Source organism: Pituophis catenifer, unplaced genomic scaffold (genome assembly GCF_029215685.1).
Source record: "Pituophis catenifer annectens isolate HBS135680 unplaced genomic scaffold, rPitCat1.0.hap2 SCAF_1, whole genome shotgun sequence".
In the NCBI taxonomy this organism is placed as follows: domain Eukaryota; kingdom Metazoa; phylum Chordata; class Lepidosauria; order Squamata; family Colubridae; genus Pituophis; species Pituophis catenifer.
The window spans coordinates 286,749,275-286,769,213 of record NW_027256881.1 but is presented as its reverse complement, the minus strand read 5'-3'; the positions used below and the strand labels follow the sequence as shown (position 1 = coordinate 286,769,213).

General features: G+C 35.6%; 1 protein-coding gene across 1 annotated transcript in view; it reads left to right on the top strand.

Annotated features, from left to right (window-relative positions):
• The window catches only part of RYR3 (ryanodine receptor 3), a 244,899-nt gene that overhangs the window by 20,377 nt on the left and 204,583 nt on the right, over positions 1 to 19,939 (top strand). Inside the window, exons 4-8 of the mRNA XM_070935838.1 lie at positions 10,489 to 10,500; positions 12,739 to 12,813; positions 13,907 to 13,985; positions 15,232 to 15,344; positions 15,932 to 16,031. Of these exons, the coding sequence (XP_070791939.1) occupies positions 10,489 to 10,500; positions 12,739 to 12,813; positions 13,907 to 13,985; positions 15,232 to 15,344; positions 15,932 to 16,031 (379 nt within the window). The remainder of the gene's footprint in view (positions 1 to 10,488; positions 10,501 to 12,738; positions 12,814 to 13,906; positions 13,986 to 15,231; positions 15,345 to 15,931; positions 16,032 to 19,939) is intronic.

Below are 19,939 nucleotides of genomic sequence, written 5' to 3'. Positions count from 1 at the left end.
AGAGAGAGCTTCTCATGTATTTTAGTTTTCAGATATCTTTTCATTAGTGAAAGGATAACACATTGTACTATTTTTTACCTTCAGTAACTAGAATAATGGAAGTGTGAACTGAGCACTGTATCTCTTTCAGCAGAAAAACAGGACCAGATATTCTGTTACCTATAGTGCTTATATCCATCTTCTTCTCACAGCTGAATCTTAAGAATGATGTTGCTGTTAGAATTTACGTTGCAACCAGCGCATTGAAATTGTTTTTATATGTGTTATGTTATTACATATTGATTATTTTTAAATAGCCTACAATGTGTAGAAAGAAGGAATAAATACTCTGAAAATCAATAAAGTGGTTTTTATGTTGAGAAGACTGGGACACTCTACCTCCAACAAGAACTGCCAACTCCTGAATTGGGATGATAAACCATGCAGGGAAAGCTGGCAACTAATCATCTTTTTGGCGGGTGTAAATGAAAGGCTGTTGTGTGTAGCAAGCCATGCAGTTGTTGCTTTGCCCAAAGAGCTTTGAACTTGATCCAATGCTTGAAGGAGGAATAAGCATTCTTATGAATATCTCACTTACTACAATAAATATTAAGTCCTCATTAGCAAGCTGGCCTTGTAACATCAATTGTTAAATAAGAGATTAACAAAAATATTTGATTAATGATTGTTTTTTCACTGTTGGTAGGGGGGGTGGGATACCTAAGAACTCTTGGTGTACTGGAATGAAACAAGAAGCATGCCAGCTAAATTAATTACCCCAGTGGATTTTCTTGGTGAAATAAAGCTAACTTATATGCTGACCATTTTCTTTGGTCTCCCAAATGTGATTATATAAAGTTACTGCAGTACTTTGGCAAGAATTTCTCTGCAGCTCGATTTTATGTTTAGCTTGCTGCATGCTAGTTTATTTCTTAGAAACATGACCCCCAAAGAGAATTCACATTTCATATTTTAGACAAAATCTCATTTTACACCCTTACTTACACTTTACACAGCTCGTTTCCTGATTTATCTATTTTGCTAAAGCAATGAGTTCTACTGGAGTGTTACTTTATGGATGGTGTCCACCATCAAAGTTTTATTTCAGTTCAAAATTAACAAAATGTTCCATTCAGTTGACTTACTTCTAGAAAACTGAGTTTGTATTTCACTATTGCTTATGGTAATACAGTACTTTCCTAAATAGTTTTTAAAATGTATTTATTTATATTGATTTAAAGAATGCCCAACTGGGCACTTTACATAATTAAAAAGACAGAACAAGAAAAGAGAAATAGATGTTATGCATTCAGAAGGATCAAATAACAATAAAACAAAATCACATCACAACTGATTTTACAGAGGCTCACCTACCATCTCATACTAATGCTTGGGAAATAATCAGATTGTTAATTTTTAATTTATTAAATGTATACGCTGCAATTCACATGTTGCCCATCTCACCATCCAACCAAGTCTTTGAATTTTCCATGCCTTCTTATGAAACATCATCAAGGTGGGAATGGATTGGGGGCAAGAAGGGGGGAATTATTCCAGAGTGCAGGAATTACAGCAACAGAAAAGGAATTTCCATTGGTTAACAGAGGGGAAGCACACCCACTTTGCTGAATCCTACCAATATAACAATATATGTGTTAGACTAAATTTTCATTTATCATTTTGTTTTCACTTTTGCTAGCCTAGAGATGTCTTTGAATGGGTATGTTAATCATTTGTTTTCATATCATCTTCATCCCCTGCATGAAATTCATTCCATTTATTCTTGTCCTAAATACCTCCACTGTGTCAATGTTCTTAATGCTGATTGTTTCTCATGTTTTTTTTTCTTATTACAGGCTTTCTTATTATAAAACTTTTACAACTAATGACTAACCATAGAATGCTGGTCTTTGCTGAACTTTTATTTTTAAGTTAACTGTTACTTAAAGCTACGCTTATTAGATCTATAAAATCCACTAACCTTTTTAAAGCTAATCCTCTATTCCTAAGCATGTTTATGAAAAAGTAAAGCCTACTTATTTCCATGGGATTTATTCCTCTTTAAATATGCATAAAAAAAGGTAGCAAAAGAATGGCTTGAAAATCTGCCATTAGTTTTCTGGAAAAATGCATTTTCTTCAATGGTGGTACAAGTGAACTTGCAGTTAAATATTGCAGTATATTCTGTCATACAATTAGGAATACTTCTATTTTGCATTTCTACCAACTAACCATGCCTTTCTCTAAAGAATTCAGACAGGGCTTTCTGCTCCAACTCTCAATTTTCCATTTTTATTTTTCTAGTGATACAGCATTTCAAAGCTATTGAGCATTTTCTTTTTCTTATATTACCATTATAGGGACCATCATGCTCATCACTACCACAACCTTGTCAATCATGCAATTCTTCCAAGCTTGGCAATACTTTCCCCTCCCCCCCACTAATATCGATTACGGAAGTTAATTGATAATTGAATTAAGGAAGTGATATTCATTCTCATTAACTGAATTCTCTTATCTGCATACTTCTGTTTTCCTCTTTTGCATCTTAATCTGTCTCGAGATGAAGGTGAATGGTTTCAGTACTATCAGCACTAGGTACCATGTTGTGGTCCTCTCCAAAATGTATAAAATAAAAATAGAGAATCATAAGGTTGAAGGGTACTTTGGAGATCTAGCCCATCCCTTAGTACAAACCCTCATAACACTCTTTTAAGCAATGGCTTTCCAAGCTTTGTTTGAAAACCTCCAGTGGTGGAGCTCTCATGACTCCATAAAGCAAGCTATTCTACTAGATTATAATGTTTATTGTTGTTATTTGCAAAGTTGTGTCTGACCCATCTGAACCCATGGACAACATTCCTCCAGGCCTTCCTGTCCTCCACCATCCTCTAGAGTCCATTTAAGCTCACGCCTACTGCTTCAGTGACTCCATCCAGTCACCTCGTTCTCTGTCATCCTCTTCTTTTGCCTTCTTTTGTTTATGGCAACCTATTTTCTTTTGTAACAAAAGACTAAAGAGAGTTGGAAGACTATGATAGCAAAATGTGAACTCTTTTAAATGGTTAATTTTGAATAACAAGTTTTGTCTAGGACCTGGTCTTTCTTTAGAAGAATATGTTTCTGTCATTAAATTAGAATTTGTAGCTTGAGAATTAAATGTGTGTTTTTCTATATGACATGCTTCAGAATTTATTCTGCATAAGGAAATATGGACTGCTGCTGGAAGGGACAAAGCAAAAGGATAATCAGGTGCATTGATTACAGAGAAAATGGGAAAAAGCATTTATCTGAACCAAGCAAGGTTGCTAAAGAATTGCTAAATTTTGTAAGATTATTTTTCAAAAATGATTTTGTCTTTATCTTTTGCTCCTAACCACAATATGTCTGCTTCTTTTCTGCCATGTTTTCATGATGATGCCTGCATCAAATCTCTAGCCTTTAGTTGAAGCAGTTTATAATTACTCTTAGATGTTCTAGTTGGGATGTGGAATCTTCTCCTCTTATCCTTTTTGCTGAGTATGGACATTGCTTGGCATGCTTCACTGACCAGTTGCTTCTGTATATACTGTCAGGAATTAGGATTTGCCCATCTTCTAGTAGCCACTCTGGTCTGCTCTGGTCCTTACCCCTCTGTTTTGTCTTTAATCACTCCCTGGCAAAATCATTTTGGTTTGGGCTGTAGGAGAAATGGCACACCTGCCTTTTACAGAAGTACCTGCCTGAATAATGCTTGACCTTCTATAGAGCTAACTAATCCTTTTGTGCTATTCTTATAGATATGAATTTAGCCATTTTTGAGAGATTGTTACTAAGCACAGGTTTAGTGTTCTTTTTCTTAAGAAAAAAAGCCTTATTCTTGTGCAGCACAGACAGTTAATTTAAAGCAAGAATCAGAGCTAGTTTCTTCAAAAAGGGGCTATCAATAGAAAAGGGATTCACATCCCTCTATAATTTTCTTTCACAGATGTGCCCAATTAACCATTTTACTTAATGGTCATCTGTGCTTTCATTGTGACTTACTATCATTAGCAAATGCAGACACACTGACACATCAGCTGGTTAACAACCTCTGGCAACAATGGTATCCATGCATTTGCAGAAGTCATTAGGGTTGGTTGACTCGATTTGCAGAGAAACATAGTCTTCAGGAGTGAATCATTAAAATTGAAATTGTTTCATTCCACCCAAAAATATTTGGGATCAGCAATCTGATCACTATATAAAATAATCCAGTGTTGTGCAAAGTATTAAAATAGTTTTGCATCTTGGAAGGATGTTATAATTAACATGTTTTAATTACTTATGATAAATGTTTTTAAAAACCTCTATATAGAAATAGTTTTTGCATCTGTGAGTCAGAACTTGTAATGTAATGTGAGGATGACCATTGGAAACAATGGGGAGAGATGCTGCCTAGGAAACAGACAAGAGAGACAGGAGTCCCCAGTGGCTTAACAACCAGAGAAAGAAACTTAGTAAGGAAACACCTTAATGGATCACATAGTTAAAAATGTTGGTGGGCAGGGGTGGGTTCTTTTTTTTTTTTACTACCAGTTCTGTGGGCATGGCTTATTTTGTGGGTGTGGTTTGGAGGTCATGTGACTAGGTGGGTGTGGCTAGCTGGTCAGAGTCATTTCTGGAAGGTTCTCGCACTTACGACCAGTCCTCGCACTTACGACCCGACTCATTTGTTTGCTTTTAACACTGATCAGATGTAGGACGGCCCTTTGAAGCCCCGCGGCAAGAGTTTAAACAGTTTTTTTCCCTCTAGTCATCAGCTGGGACTCAGGAGGCAGCAATAGATTGGGGGTGGGACCAAATAAAAGGTAAGAATAATGTGGGGGGGTGGGAGGGCAGGGGGGGGAGAACCGGTTCGGTGACGTCATATCGTTACCGCTACCAGCTCGGCCGAACCAGACCGAACCGAGAGGAACCCACCACTGGTAGTGGGGAGTCTGTACCTTCAGACTTGGAAGATTCTGTTAATGTAGCTTTACAGTAAAGAATTAGCTCATCTTGTGTTTCTTATCTGATTTACTGCAAAAGGTGACAGAGCTAGGTGCTGTAAAATATAGATCAAGCTTCTTTACTCTGAAACTCTTTACTCTGTTTCGAGCAGACATCGCTGTATTTATTGATTGCCTTTATTGTGTTTCCTATGTTGTTATTTCCTTTACAGCAAATCTTTCTCATTATCTATCAGCTGCATATAACATACAGAGATAGTCAAACCATAATGAGTTATCACTTCCCTATAAGAAAAAAAATCAGTGCCTTTGCTCCAGTTAATTGGCAGTGCCGCTTAAAAGAATGCTGTCAGCACAATAATGTTCTATCACATGTTTAATATTTTCAGCATCTCCATCGCTGTTGAAATGCATAATTCCAGCTTGACCTAACTTGAGTTTTCTCAAGTGCCATGGAAGGAATGTGCATCTCCATTTAGCATTTAGGATTGCTGAAAACGTTATGCAAAAATAATTTGCATAGCCACTCTTCTCTATTTCCTGTTAAGGCAAAATTGCCCTGACTATTACTTTGTTGCTAAGTACCTCCTCTGCCTTTTCCATTTCAGGCCTGATCAGACAATCATTTGTAATTTTTGGAGTGGACAATGGGGAAAAGCTGTGTTAGTTGCCTAGCAATTGCAGGCTTTGTCTCTCAACCATTTGGGGTGATTCAATCTGAGTCACAGGCAGAATACCAAGAAACAGTTAATGTAGTCGATGTAAGATATAGTTTGGAGAGATATATACTTAGTACATGCAAGGTGGATACCATAGTATGTCTCTTCCTCCCTCAAGTCCTGTATATTTTAAGATAAATACATGCAATATCCCAAAGGTGCTTTTCCAAAGGGCAACGAACCCATTCCCCACCATTGTCAGAACTGAAGAAGCTTCCTAGATGAGAAGCGAAATGTTTCAAGAAAAAAAAAAAAAACCAAGACAGTTCAGTTTCCTTTTGGAAAAGTACCTTTGGGACAACCATGACCTGGATGATTGAGATTCTGTAACAATAGTCATCCCACTGTTCATGCAATATCATGATTGTATTGCAAAATTATGAGAAGAAACAAAATAAGTTTGAAAACATTTCTGTGATAACAACTCTAATTTCCTTAAAATAATTAGAAGACTATTATTCATATTATGGCTTTTGGCTTTTCCTCTTTTAATGCAAGTAATTCCAAATATGAATTTATTACTTTTAGCACTGGTGATGATTGAGACATGTTTCACTTGCTATTGAAAATGTGATGCTATAAATTCAAATATACTTTCCCCGTTTCCTGCTCATAGAAGTGTTCATTTTATAAGAATGAAAATATAGTATTCCACAGGATTAAAAAAAAATCTGTCAGCTCTAAGTTCAATGGTTTTTGCCTTTGAACTAAAATGTAGGAAACCTATTGTCCCACAAAATAATATAGTCTATCAACAGAACAATATAACTTAGGTTGGAGCAAGGGATCTCTAAAGCAGATGCTGAGCTTTTCTGTGGCCCATTAATCTAATACTATACATGCCTGGGGTGAATGGCTGTGGTTCTCCCTTTTTTGTCCCTAGTTATGTTTTAAATTAGCCTCTGGGAAGTTTCAGTGGGAGGAAAATAACTATACCAGCTGTTAAATTGGTGTTATTTCTTTAAAAAGCAGCTTTCTGAAAGGTAGGAAGCAAAAGGTTCTCAAATCTCTACTTCAGCTGAGATGGCAATGGCGGTGATGTACAGGAAATGTAATTAACCAGTGTTTTGATAAATAAGCATTTGCATTGTGGCACTTCAATTTGACTCCCTATGTGATTGCCTCCTAATATGTGTAAAATGCTGTGCATACACTCATAATTAAGCATCCATTTCAAGAACAGTTCTTTTGCCTTTTTTGGAATTTTTTCAATCTGAAATCTCAAGGGCTTGAGATACTATTGTTTTCTCTCAAGGAAGATTAACAATTAACCTATCTTTTCCTGATATCTGATTTATTTATTTTTTGCAACTTAAAGCAATGTTTTCTCTTTGCAAAGACTTTTTAAACTATTCTTCTAATAATTTTCAGCCTTACTTCCTGTAATGCTCCATTTCAAGCTCTGCTGTGGTACAACAGTTTTAACTATTACAGTGTTAAAAGAGAAGTAAATTTTTGCCTTGTGCAACCTCTTCTAATAACTCAAAATATAAAGTTGAAAGATTGATTTTAAAAAAAATGGTCAAAATAAATACTCCTAATCTTTGTCCAATAAATTAGAAAGCGCAATTTGAAATATTATTTATGATTATATTGGTTATATTAATGCACTGTTCCAGTAACATATGCACAATTGCACATTACAGTATCTGAAAGTTTAGTTGTGGTAAAGATGGCAATCAACTATGGGATTAGGTACATCTCAATCTAGGGTGAGTTCATGAATTTATCAAGCAGTTTATGCATCCACTTCTTGGCTTTCCTGTTTTATAAAAGATGTCATCTTTCCACAGAATGAAGCTTTGGGACAATACTCCCTAACTTTGTAATTTGTTTAATCAAAATTAACCAGAAGGATAATCGTAACTTGACCTGGGTGTCTAGATTCCTGATTAAAACTCTTGATTATATTTTACTACAATCATGTTGGGCAAAACATGGCACTGAGCCTGAAAATGAACATTTGAAGAAATGGCCAAATTGCTATAAAGAAGCGAAAATATCCCATTCCCTCTCTGAGCCATATCAAACATTTATCTATAGAAATATGGACATCAGACTTAAAGACAAAGACGATCTTAATACTGCTATTCTTTTTCTGTTCACACCAGCAACCTTTCCTGCCACATTTCAAGCACACAATAACACGCTAGACTCATAGATCTAAATCTGTTTCTGACTGGCTCTAAACTTTGCAGTTTAGATAACATGTAGGTAATTCTATTCCTGCTTTTTTTTTATCATTGGGCGTGAGAAGATATATTGGAGAGAGCAATAAAAGAAAATATCCTCTCCCCAAATCACACATTTTTGTTGCAGCTCCTGAGAACTGTGAAAAGAATCTGTTAGTTTGATCCAAAGTTGCTACAGTAATAACTTCACTTAACTTCTCTTGGCCGGTAAAGACTTAAAGAAAAATCACAAGACATTCTTATTATAGCATCTATATTTTTCTAAGTTATGTAACATAAGTGTTTTGTGTTGAAGTCAGATGAATACTGAGGAAAGCTGTGGACTATTGTTTCAACCCTACATCTTGTCATTCAGTTGACAGCCTGGATCAGTATGACTTCCTTTGCTGCCTACTGAGTAAATGTACTCAGAGTGACAAATCATAACACCTTTCCATAACTTAATACAAAATGTAGCTGTGTGGCTCGACACAGATTACAGAATACTGTAGTTCACACCTCCACACTGAAGTGAATTGGGAAGAATAAATTGCCATCGTGTGGGTTGCTGATCTGTTTTTTTATACAATAAGTCCTCCTAAGGAAAAAAAACTCATGCCACTGAACCACAGCAATTAGTTTACCCTTAAATAGTCCACAGGATTTGTAATTTGCAGGGAAATATAATAAAAAAAATTAGAATGTTAATATTTGTGAACTTACCTAAGTTTGTTAGCTTGGACCAAGATTTCTCATTAGTCTTTTGTACAAAAGAGAAGGTGTTCTGTAACCTAGGCTCCATCTTTTTATAACTAATTCTTGTGACCACTGATTAGGTGATTCTTGTGTCATATTAGAACGCTGGCTATAGGACTTACTCTAATGTTGAACACAGCTATTACTATCTCTTCCAGGAAAACCATATTTGATATTCAGAATTATAAAAATTGAATATTCATTTGGAGAATAATAGAAAGAATTTCAGCCCTGATTATATTTGATTTTGAAGGTTTTCCCTACTAATTGCATAGAATCATTTGGTATAGTATGTTGATCTTACATATATTCTTCTCCTTGGTATTTTAGAAACTTTAGAAATATTACCTGAGGCATATAATGAAGCTATCATTATATTCTGATTGTTCCTCCTCCTCCTCCTCCTCCTCCTCCTTTCTTGTTGGCTCCTGGCAACTGTCTGAACTATTGTTGTCCCTGCAGTTTCTTAGCAAGACTTTCAGAAATTGTTTGCCATTGCCTTCTTCCTAGAGCTGAAAGAAAATGATTCACCCAAGATTCTCCCTTTCAGTCCTTTTCATATTCCTAGCTGTTTAATTCAAATGAACTGACCACACACATTGTGTTATAGTGATGGAGGTGAATCCAGACCCAGATTTGGACTTGAAACAGTTGTAGCCATATCTAGCTAAGAAAGGAACTAAAGGATACAACTGGAAAAGCTAGGAGCAGAATCTGATATTGACAGGCCAAGCAGAATGTCATGTTTTTATTTGATCTTTTTTTTTTTTATTAGCTTCAGTTTTATACTACCTGACAACTGCAAAGGCTGACAAGGCACATTCCTATTCTTTCTGTGCCTGAGGGTGATATTATTCTGAAGTCTTTTGTCATATTGTTTTGGTATCCCTTTGGATGTTTTACCAAGAACATAGTTCAGAGCATGTACAAAAAAGAAAGCCATGCTGGAAGTGTATGACTCTGATACTTGTGTTCTCTTACGGACATGAGGCTAAGACACAACTTGATTGTACGTCTCTAGATCCATCATACACCTTGATATTTTGCATTTTAAGGAGTATGTGGAGATATTTTTCGCTACTTTCTTGCATGTTGCAGTCTTAGTGGGCTAAGTAAAAGTCCTCTGCTACCTCTATAGCATAAGGGAATAGTTATACATACAGAGGCCAACTGATTTCTAAAACACTGTCATCTTGGCATTCTGTTGTGAATTGGATATGTATAGATTCTAATGCTTTGAGACCCTGGGTGCTACATTGTAACTCTCTTCATTGGTCAACTTGTTCTGCCCTTAAATGCTCTGCAGCTTAAAGCATATAAAATAGAAGAGATGACCCTTATAAGGGATTAATTTGTCACATGTTTCAAATATTTGAGTCCTGCTAGTATACATCAAAGAACGAAATAGTCTTAATTGCTTCTTGAGTACAAAGTGAAAATGAGGGTGTAAGACCTCATCTATCTTTGGCCTAAAAGTGTTTAAAGCAATGCCCTTGAAAGTGGTATCAGTAATTGAATTTCATTGGCCCTGTAATTCCATCAGGTTTTCACAATAATATTACTCAATAACTGGTTAAAGGCATCTGTAAAATATTGCAACATCTCAGATTCTTTTTATTTCTCAGTTTTTTCTGGGTAAGCTTCTGGTTTCACAAAAACAGCATTCATTGACCATAACATTATTATGGTTGGTTGCATGGTCAGCCAGATAATAATAATAATATTTACTATTATTATTATATAGTAGCAAATTGCTATTAAATATTTTAAAATTAAAAAAAAAATAGCAATGAAAAGATTCCACAATGATTTCAGCAGCATGTCAGGCCATGACTGTTTATAAACACATTCTTATGAAGTCTTTTTGCATTTGTTTTTAATGCTCCTGGAAAGTTTATGAGAAAGGTAAGATATTTCTTTAGATGTTTTATGTTCTGAAGATATAGTACCAGAAGACATTCTAAACTCACAGGTAGTCAAATATATACTGCAGCTGATGCAGATCTGGCAAATGCAGGGGATTCAGGAAAAGCAGCAAATAATTTCATATTGTACTTACTGTCTGTGAGTTTGGAACTGGATTTTTTATCAGCATCCAAAATATTTTCAATGAAAATAAACTGCTGACCTACTATCTGCTGCATTATGTAATGCAGTCACTAGTTCTGCAATAATTAAGAGGACACTAGTGATCCTTATTTATTTTTTTTTAATTTGATTTATATGCCGCCCTTCTCCGGAGACTCAGGGCGGCTTACAATGCATTAAGCAATAGCCTTCATACTTTTGTATATTTATACAAAGTCAGCTTATTGCCCCCAGAAACTGGGTCCTCATTTAACCTACCTTAGAAAGGATGGAAGGCTGAGTCAACCTTGAGCCTGGTAAGATTCGAACCTGCTGTAATTGCAGGCAGCTGTGTTAATAACAGGGTGTACTACCAAGGCTCGTTATTTGTTTGTTTACTTCATATTTTGATTTTATTTCCCCTCTCATAGAAATTGAGATGATACATACAGTATTTCATGGTGGTTTCCCATAGCAATCTTGAGTTTCAGTAATATTATTGCATCATATATCTATACTTTATACTTTGATCTTATCAAGTTCCTGTAGAGAATTATAAATTCCTCCTTTATTTTTATCCTGAGCTGTCCTAGATTGGATCTTTATACTTTGGAATAGCTCTACACATTTGTCTTTTTGGATCACTGCCCTCAATCTGAATACTAGAGATACTCTTTTTTTTTTCTTTTCCATAGTGGCCTGCCAAAAGAAAAGAGGAATAGGGAGGGCTGATCCATGGGTCATGACATCATCATACATACAATATTGTAGATAGAGATATTGGCTAGTTATAGATGCTTTATTTTTTTACCTCTTTGCCATATGAAGATTGAATGTATATGTATATGTATATGTATATGTATATGTATATGTATATGTATATGTATATGTATAAAAAACAGAACGTAAGACCCAGATCATTCCCATCTAGGAGTCAGACAATATGTTATAAAGCATCCTTTTGATTTCTTGCAATCTTTCATTTTAGAATGAACTCTGTTACTTCATTCATGTGTATCTCTGTGTATGGGCATGTCATTGAGGAAAAAAAACCCATAACACAACTAGAATGGTCAGAACTTTGTCTATGTTCTACCTAGTGCTGGGATAAATAATGTCTAGAATCTTGCTAAATTTAAATGATGATTAATGGATCTATAACCAATTTTCACTGTATGTTCTTTCATTTGTACTAATACAATTTTAAGAAGGGGGATGGGATACACACATCCAATTTCTCTGCAGATTAGCTAACAATATTTTGATAGTTACTTCCAATATCTGTTCAAATCTTCTGCTTATTTTGTAATTATTATAACTCCAAGCATATTTGACACTTGGCCTTGAGCCATATAAACAGTTTCAGAATTGGAAATTGATCTAATTGGACATCCTTTCCCCCCCCCCCCCAAAAAAATGATATGTCTATTGCTATTACCATCTAAATCTAAGCCTAAACAAAATTCTCATCAGACTTCCAGGTGGGCTGTTTTTTTCTTTCTTAAATAAATCCTTATACTAAGCCTACCTTATTCAACCTTTCAAACCTATGATTCTTTTTAAAGAATTTGATGCAAAGGGCAATATATTTGGGGAAGCTGTTAGAACATGATGTTCTCTCTATCTTAAAATACTTCCTTGATATAGTGAGATCAGATATCTGGATGCAGGTACTTTCTAGTTTTGTATAGATAGAGTGTTATTTTATGTGATATATAAACACACCTGCATTTTAAATTTATATTCTGTAGATATAAGCATTTTAGAAAATGCAACTATGTTTTTCTAATTTTGTACTTTATTGAATCGAAATTAATATGCTTTAGATTAATTGATTTATAGAGCAAAGGCAATTTCCCAATTTTGATAGCAGTTTGTAAGCATTTATTTTTTTTACAATAGGATTATGCGCATATGAATAGAGAAATGTCACTGTGAACATACAGATGTTCTTTTCAAGAATTGGAAGTACTGTTAAAAAAGAGTGTGCTATTTTTTTAACCTGTAAGAAAACATGTAAATACTCTTGTTTTCAATCATGGTGAGCTCTCAGCTTCTGCATCATTTATTCTACAGGCAGCGCAAGGAGGTGGTCACAGAACCCTGCTGTATGGCCATGCGATTCTGCTTCGGCATTCTTTCAGTGGAATGGTAAGAGAGAAGGAGGGATGGAGAGAAGAACGCGCAACAGAATAAAACTAATAAAATATTTGTTGGAGCTCACTGCCCTTCCAATGCCATCTTGGATGTTCCCCAAACTGGGTTGAAAGTTCTAAGTCCACATCACAGTGCACTCTTCACTTAAGACAGAATAAATAAATCATTTGTCTCAACCAGGTGCTCTAGAAAAGGGGCCTCCAACCTTGGCAACTTTAAGACTTGTGGACTTCAACTCAGCTTTGCTGGCTGAGGAATTCTGGGAGTTGAAGTCTACAAGTCTTAAAGTTGCCAAGGTTGGAGACCCCTGCTCTTGAGGGCAGAAGGGATAACTTTGATGGACAGTGAGAGATCCATTACAAAAGGAATTGTCGGACAAACATAGGTTGACCCCAATCAAAGAAATAAATTTAAGAAACCATCTCAGTCAGGTCCCTTCTTCATTCATATGAAGATAACATGAGGGAGAAGAGATGCACAATCAGATTTTCAAGACTGTTGCTGTACAGTGGCTATTCTAATAAGAGATAGTTTGAGACTCTTATTGGCACAGCTTTCAGACTTCTCAATTGATATGACCAATTTTGAGAAGTCCAGAACAGTTTCAAATTCAAAAAGACTGAAGTATTGTAATAGTGCTCAGTGTATGATTAATTAAATTAATTAATCATGATGAAAAAATTAGTATGATTAAAAATTAATTAAATGTGTGCCACTTATCTCACCACTGAGTGACATTGCATAAATTTGCAGCTAAATTTGTTGCACAAACTATTTTAAATTTGTAGCTTTGATACCATTTGTCTGTTGAATTCCACCATTCCTATTTTTAAAAAAAATTAAAGGTTTTTAAAATAAAATGATTTAAATCTTAAATTCTTTATGAAGTCAGCCATGGGAATTAAACTGACATTCATAAACATTCAAATTGATATCTATTCATTTCAGTGCAAAAGAATTTGAAATATTGTCATGTTATTCAAGAGAACAGTAGGCTCATATCTCTCAATTCAGATCCAAGGCTTCATTGAGACACACTTACACAAAATGATTTGAAGGGTCTTATTAATTTTAAAATGTTTTTCAGTATTTGACATGTTTAACAACATCAAGATCTCAGACAGATAAACTCGCATTTGATGTGGGCCTACAGGAAAATGCAATAGGTACGTATGCAATATCAAATATAATATCACCTTAGGTTAGAAGGCCTAAAACATCTGTAATTTGTTTGTAAGATCTAGTTCATCAGTCATGTAAGGTTGACATAATTTTAAGGGTTGATGTAGCTTCAAGTTTTGGCTGCCTGCCTAGAACTGCCAAAAGCAGAATAATTATTCAGTCCTTGGCAAATTACAATATATGATTAGTAGCCTGTTATGCATTCATGCGATATTCATGTACCTGTGCAGAGAGATGATACTTTCTTATTGTATTACACAAAATTATTCTGAAACAAATATATGAACTGCAGTTAGGGAAACAAACTACAGTTAGGTGAGCATGAATACTGATAATTCTTGTTCTTATCCATGGAGAAGATGGGAAAAAAAAGCATTACTCATTGCTGCATGCAGAGAAAGTCTTAATGAAAACCAAAGCCTATTGAGCTTAAAATTGTAATTATCTATGTTTAAGTATGTGCCACATTAAGTCATATATACTGGATTCAGAAAGGCAATTGTGGCAGGCTATATCTTGACTTCTGCAGTATGCATACATGTATTTTAGCAGGCTCATTGTGGAACCCTAAGCAGAATGTCCATATGATAGGAATCCTGTAGATAATTTATTTCCAACCATCTGTGGAGAACTTTCACCTTCTGAGTACAGTTATCCATTCATTGTCTCTGTCAGAACTCATCCTTCGCTCCAGCTCTGCTTCCCTAGCTGCCAGCCTTCCATAAACTATGGGATGAGGTAGCTGGTGGGATAGAAAACCAAAACTAAAGTTAGTGCCATCCAGAGACATCAGCTGATCACCCCAAGGTCACAGGCTTGGAAATGGAATGGAATGCCAGTTTAACATCTAGCCTGCCTTTTCAGGGACAGTTCCAAAACAACTTATTTGAATAAGACTGGACAAACAGGAGAGTGGAACGAGAAAGGGAAAGTTATCTGGGATGCTTTTGCATGCAAAACCTCAGTAATTGGTTTTGTTTTACTGTAAACACTTGGCTTTTAGTAAAAGTATTCTCTTCTCTACAAATGGAGTTGAGAGTTTTGCTTTTCTAGAAGACCAAGGTGGGGCAGGGCTGATAGTCTCACTGGTTTAGTCATTAGCAGTTTTCAAATGGAGGAGTCTAAGAATTTGGTGGATATGTTTTCATATTTTTAGATATCCTGAACTTGCTTGAAATGGTCTGAGACTTCTTTCCTCAGATGTAATGTGGGCACTTCTGCTTACTATAGGTGAAGCATGCTGGTGGACCATACACCCTGCTTCTAAACAAAGGTCAGAAGGAGAAAAGGTACGGATTGGAGATGATCTTATTCTAGTTAGCGTGTCCTCGGAAAGATACCTGGTAAGCAGAAGTATTCATAATAACTTTAATGTTACTTATTAATGCTTTTGTTGATTTTAGCCTTTTTTCCCAGTTAGAAGCATACCTATTTCTTCTGCATAGAATTATGATCAGAAAAATCTTTAAATAAATCTGAATTTGGAAAAAAAACATGGTGCTTTACTATACTTTAAGAAGAGACTTTAAGAAGAGTCTGGGAAGAATGGATAGGTCTGAGACCCTTAAAGAGGGATTGTGAAAAACAAACTTTAGTTTCTGCTAAAATAAATTGATGAAATACATTATTAAATCTCTTTTAATAAAATGCTCCCATGATGAAATAGGAGAGATAAGAAATAATGCCGAAGAAAATCAAATAAAAGACTCTTGAGAATGGTAAAATTTGTTCTTCTTTAATATTACATAAGCTTTAGCTTTAAAAAAAGAAGGGAGTAGAATGCTATTTATACATCAATTTACCAAATATTGGGATTAGTTTTTTCTCCCTAAATCTTATAAACCCCAAGACGTAAAAGTTAACCACTGTATTTTTATACTTTGCAATAACAATAATAGTTTTCTTGTGTTTTCACTTTTTCTCTTTGCAGCATCTTTCTGTGGCATATGGAAACACACAAGTAGATGCTTCCTTTATGCAAACACTCTGGAATGTGCACCCCACTTGTTCAGGAAGCAACATTGAAGAAGGTTTGTTCAGTTATGGTTATGCTACTAGTTGAAATCACTACTTATTTGCAAGTGTGCACTGTAATTTCTATAGCTAAAAATATACTGTAGTTGCTCTTCAGATTTTAAGGCCTTTGGGTATTTTATAGTTTCTAATGACAAATCTATTCTAGCATAATCCTTGCAGAATATTTAGATTCCTGAATGAAAGCAAAGGAGTCTGTGCATAGATTATTCTACCTTTACTTACAATGTGAAGAGGTAATATTTCCTAGATGGCTTGAGCAAGGAAAGAATAGAACCAAAAGTTGAAAAAGAATTTATGGTTTGTTACAAATGAGCTGAAGGAAAGCACCACATCCCTCCCGGCTTCATTTTGACATGGAGATTACTACGTACAGTATGTGCTATGAAAGTATTGATTTTTCACTGAAAGCAGGTGTCATTTGCCCTTACTGACCTCAGTAAATAGTGTATGTGACTATCCGGGTAGATTCTTAATGTCATCACTTTGTGTGTGCTACCTAATGAATTTTAAGATTCTTTGATTATGTCTTAACATTCAATTTTTATTCCTCCCAATAAGAACTATTTCATAAGAGAAAGCAGGTCTTTTATATTTCCCACTTGCAGGTCAGATATGCCTATCAAAGGACAGTATGTGCAATAATTTCTGGTAATGCTATGACATTTTGGATCAAACTGGTGTATAAAACTTCCTTCCTTCCTTCTTTCCTCCCCCCTCCCTCCCTCCCTCCCTCCCTCCCTTCCTTGGAAAATAAAATTCCAGGATGTTCCTCTGAAAACTCAATAGGCACACATACAAACACCCTTTATCGCATTTAGTAAGCGATTGGTAGAAAGGTGAATGGACGGTATACAATATTTTGCATTTTGTATGACAACATTCAACATTTAAATAATGTATTTGAAATTTCAAATCTTTATTGTCAGTGCACAACATATGTACAATGAGATTGGTTGAGCTCCATCAGTGCCCTCCCAATAAAATAATTGAATGGAAACTCAAGGTTGACTAAAAGGGGAAGGAAAAGTGGGCAAGTTTCATAGATCATTGCCAGCAATGTAACTTTAATAATATAATTATGAATAATGGAAAAATTTAACAAGTTATTAGATACTGTATGAAGAATAATGCACCAATATGTTTGTAGCATACAGTTTTGCCAGCAGATTAAAAACAGTAATGCATGACATATTTATAACAATGCCTAAAGATAGTTTGTATTTGGAATACTCATGATGGCTTGGGAAGAAAGTGAGCATTTTTAGCAAGCCTTGGAACACTCTACTGCAATTGGGGATTTGAGGAAAGAGCCAGAAGGAAAAGGGGAAATCAGGAGATGTTGTGAAAACCACTGTAAATTGGAAAAAGAGTTCTTAAGACTCGTTAAAATCTTCCATTCATCTAAAAAATAACCAGCTTATTAGTGCCAACATCTTATTGTTTGGCCATCAATTGCATTTTGTATTGCAATCATGTTTTTTCATGTTGTAATTTTTCTCTACATAAAAAACTAAAAACCTTTTAGCAAAAAAAAAAGGGGGGGGGGACGGAGGGAGAGAAGAAAGAGGGGAAAAAAAGAAAAGAAAAGAAGGGAGATAGGGAGATGTGACAGCCACTGTATGCATTCTTCTTGTAAATGACTAAAAATAGTTCCAAAGAAATCAGATCCTTTGACAACGTTCTATTTTCAAATGGAAAGCACCTGCTCTTTTTTTAATCCCAGTATGAGTAAAATGTGAAAGCTTTTGCTTCAGAAAGGTTTGCAAAATGTCACCTTTCAACTTGATTCTGATGCTTTCATCACACCCAGCAGCCCATTTCTTCTTCTTCTGCTGCTGCTGCTGCTGCTTCTTTTGGCTCCCTTTGTGTTGAAGTCAAGCCCTATTCTGATAAATTCATATGTGCTTTGATATTTATTTATTTATTTTTTGCTAACCGTCATATGGCTTTTGTTCTGCACAGGTTTTCCCAATGCAGAACTCTGCAGGATCCCACATGATTCCATGAATTTAGGGGAGCTTGCCTGAAACAGTCTCAGAACCTCTGGGAAGCCACATGGTCCTAAAGTTCTTAAATCCTTTGTGGCTAATTTTAGTGTTGGGCTTGAATTTCTATTCATTTTAGTGTTTTGTGTTGACAGCATTATATTCAGATCTGTATTCTTATGTAACATTTGTTTCCAATACATATTAATGGGATTATTCAGCAAGTGAATTTAGAACAATTTCACCTGGAGATACTGATGAATCATTTTCCTTTTATTTGCAACAAGACAATGCCTTCATTTATCCTGGCCTCTCAAGGTTTAATGGGTTGGAAATTTATGTTCCATTAAAATGTAAATCTATAGAAAAGCCAAGCTTTTTACCTTTCCCTGTTCACCTGTTACCTTATGCAGTATTGATTTTATACAAAGGATTAATTTGATGGAATAGAAATAGTGTCCCTTATCAGTCAACAACAATTTGTGCTTGTGTTTTAGTTGTTTATCATGTACCATTGCCATACACTTAACATTTTTCTACTGCATTTATACATTACAAAGTAACATTTCCAGATTGCTTTAGTTTTTTTAGCCAATTCTCTACCAGAAGAACACAAGACTATAGTGCTCCCTGAAAGTTTCTTCTGCTGTCCAGGGGTTCGTTGCTCAGGGTTTTATAAATCTCTTATCATCATTAATATAGCTACCTTCTCTGCATTTTATTTTTAAAGCATCTAGGAAATTAGCTGTTATAATAGCACCATATTCTGTAAATGATACCTGTTATGAAGTGATCTTCACTTTCTATGTGTTTCAGAACTGCTTCTCCAAGTTACACACACCTTTTCTCCTGGATTCCTTCATATTACTTTGTTTGTCAGATGAGACCTTAGAATATACCCACTCGGCCAGATCTTACTGAGCAGCAGGGACAATGGGGAATAAGCAAGTCCCTTAGATAGCTAGGCCCTATGCCATGCGGGTCTTTGTAGATAAGAACCTAATTGTTATCTACAAAGATAAGAGATAAGATAAGGTGGCGCAGCAAACTAAAGCACTGTTAAATAAAACCAGCTGCCTGCAATTATTGCAAGTTCAAATCTCACCAGGCTCAAGGTTGATTCAGCCTTCCATCCTTTCGAGGTAGATAAAATGAGGACCCGGTTTGTGGGGGCAATAAGCTGACTTTGTATAAAAAAGAACACTGCTGGGGGGGGGCGAAAGCCCTACTAAGCAGGTATATACAAAAGGATGAAGGCTATTGCTTAATGCATTGTAAGCCGCCCTGAGTCTCCGGAAAAGGGCGGCATATAAAGCGAACCAATAAATAAATAAATAAATAAATAAATAAATAAATAAATAAATAAATAAATAAATAAATAACCTTGAATTATAACAGGAGCTTATGGGTAACCAGTGCAGTTTGCATAGCAGAAATGTTACATGAGCATACCAAAGTATACCTTGTCTGCAACATGCATTCTGAATCAGCTACAGCTTTTGAACCGTCTTCTAGGGCAGTCACATGCAGACCAGGGGTGAAATCCAGCAGGTTCTAACAGATTCTGGAGAACCGGTAGCAGAAATTTTGAGTAGTTCGGAGAACCGGCAAATACCACCTCTGGCTGGCCCCAGAGTAGGGTGGGAATGGAGATTTTGCAATATCCTTCCCCTGCCACGCCCAGCAAGCCACACCTACAGAACCGGTAGGGAAAAATTTTTGAATTTCATCCCTGATGCAGACTATATTACAGAGATGACTAAGGCACAAGTGAATGTGAAAAGAAAAATCCTCCACCCAGGAAGGAGCACAATTGGAATACTAGATGAATTTGAGTAAAAGCCCTCCTGGCTATAGTTAGATCTGCATTTTGAGCAGGAGTTGTATGTCCAGAGGACTTTCAGATTGTACACCAG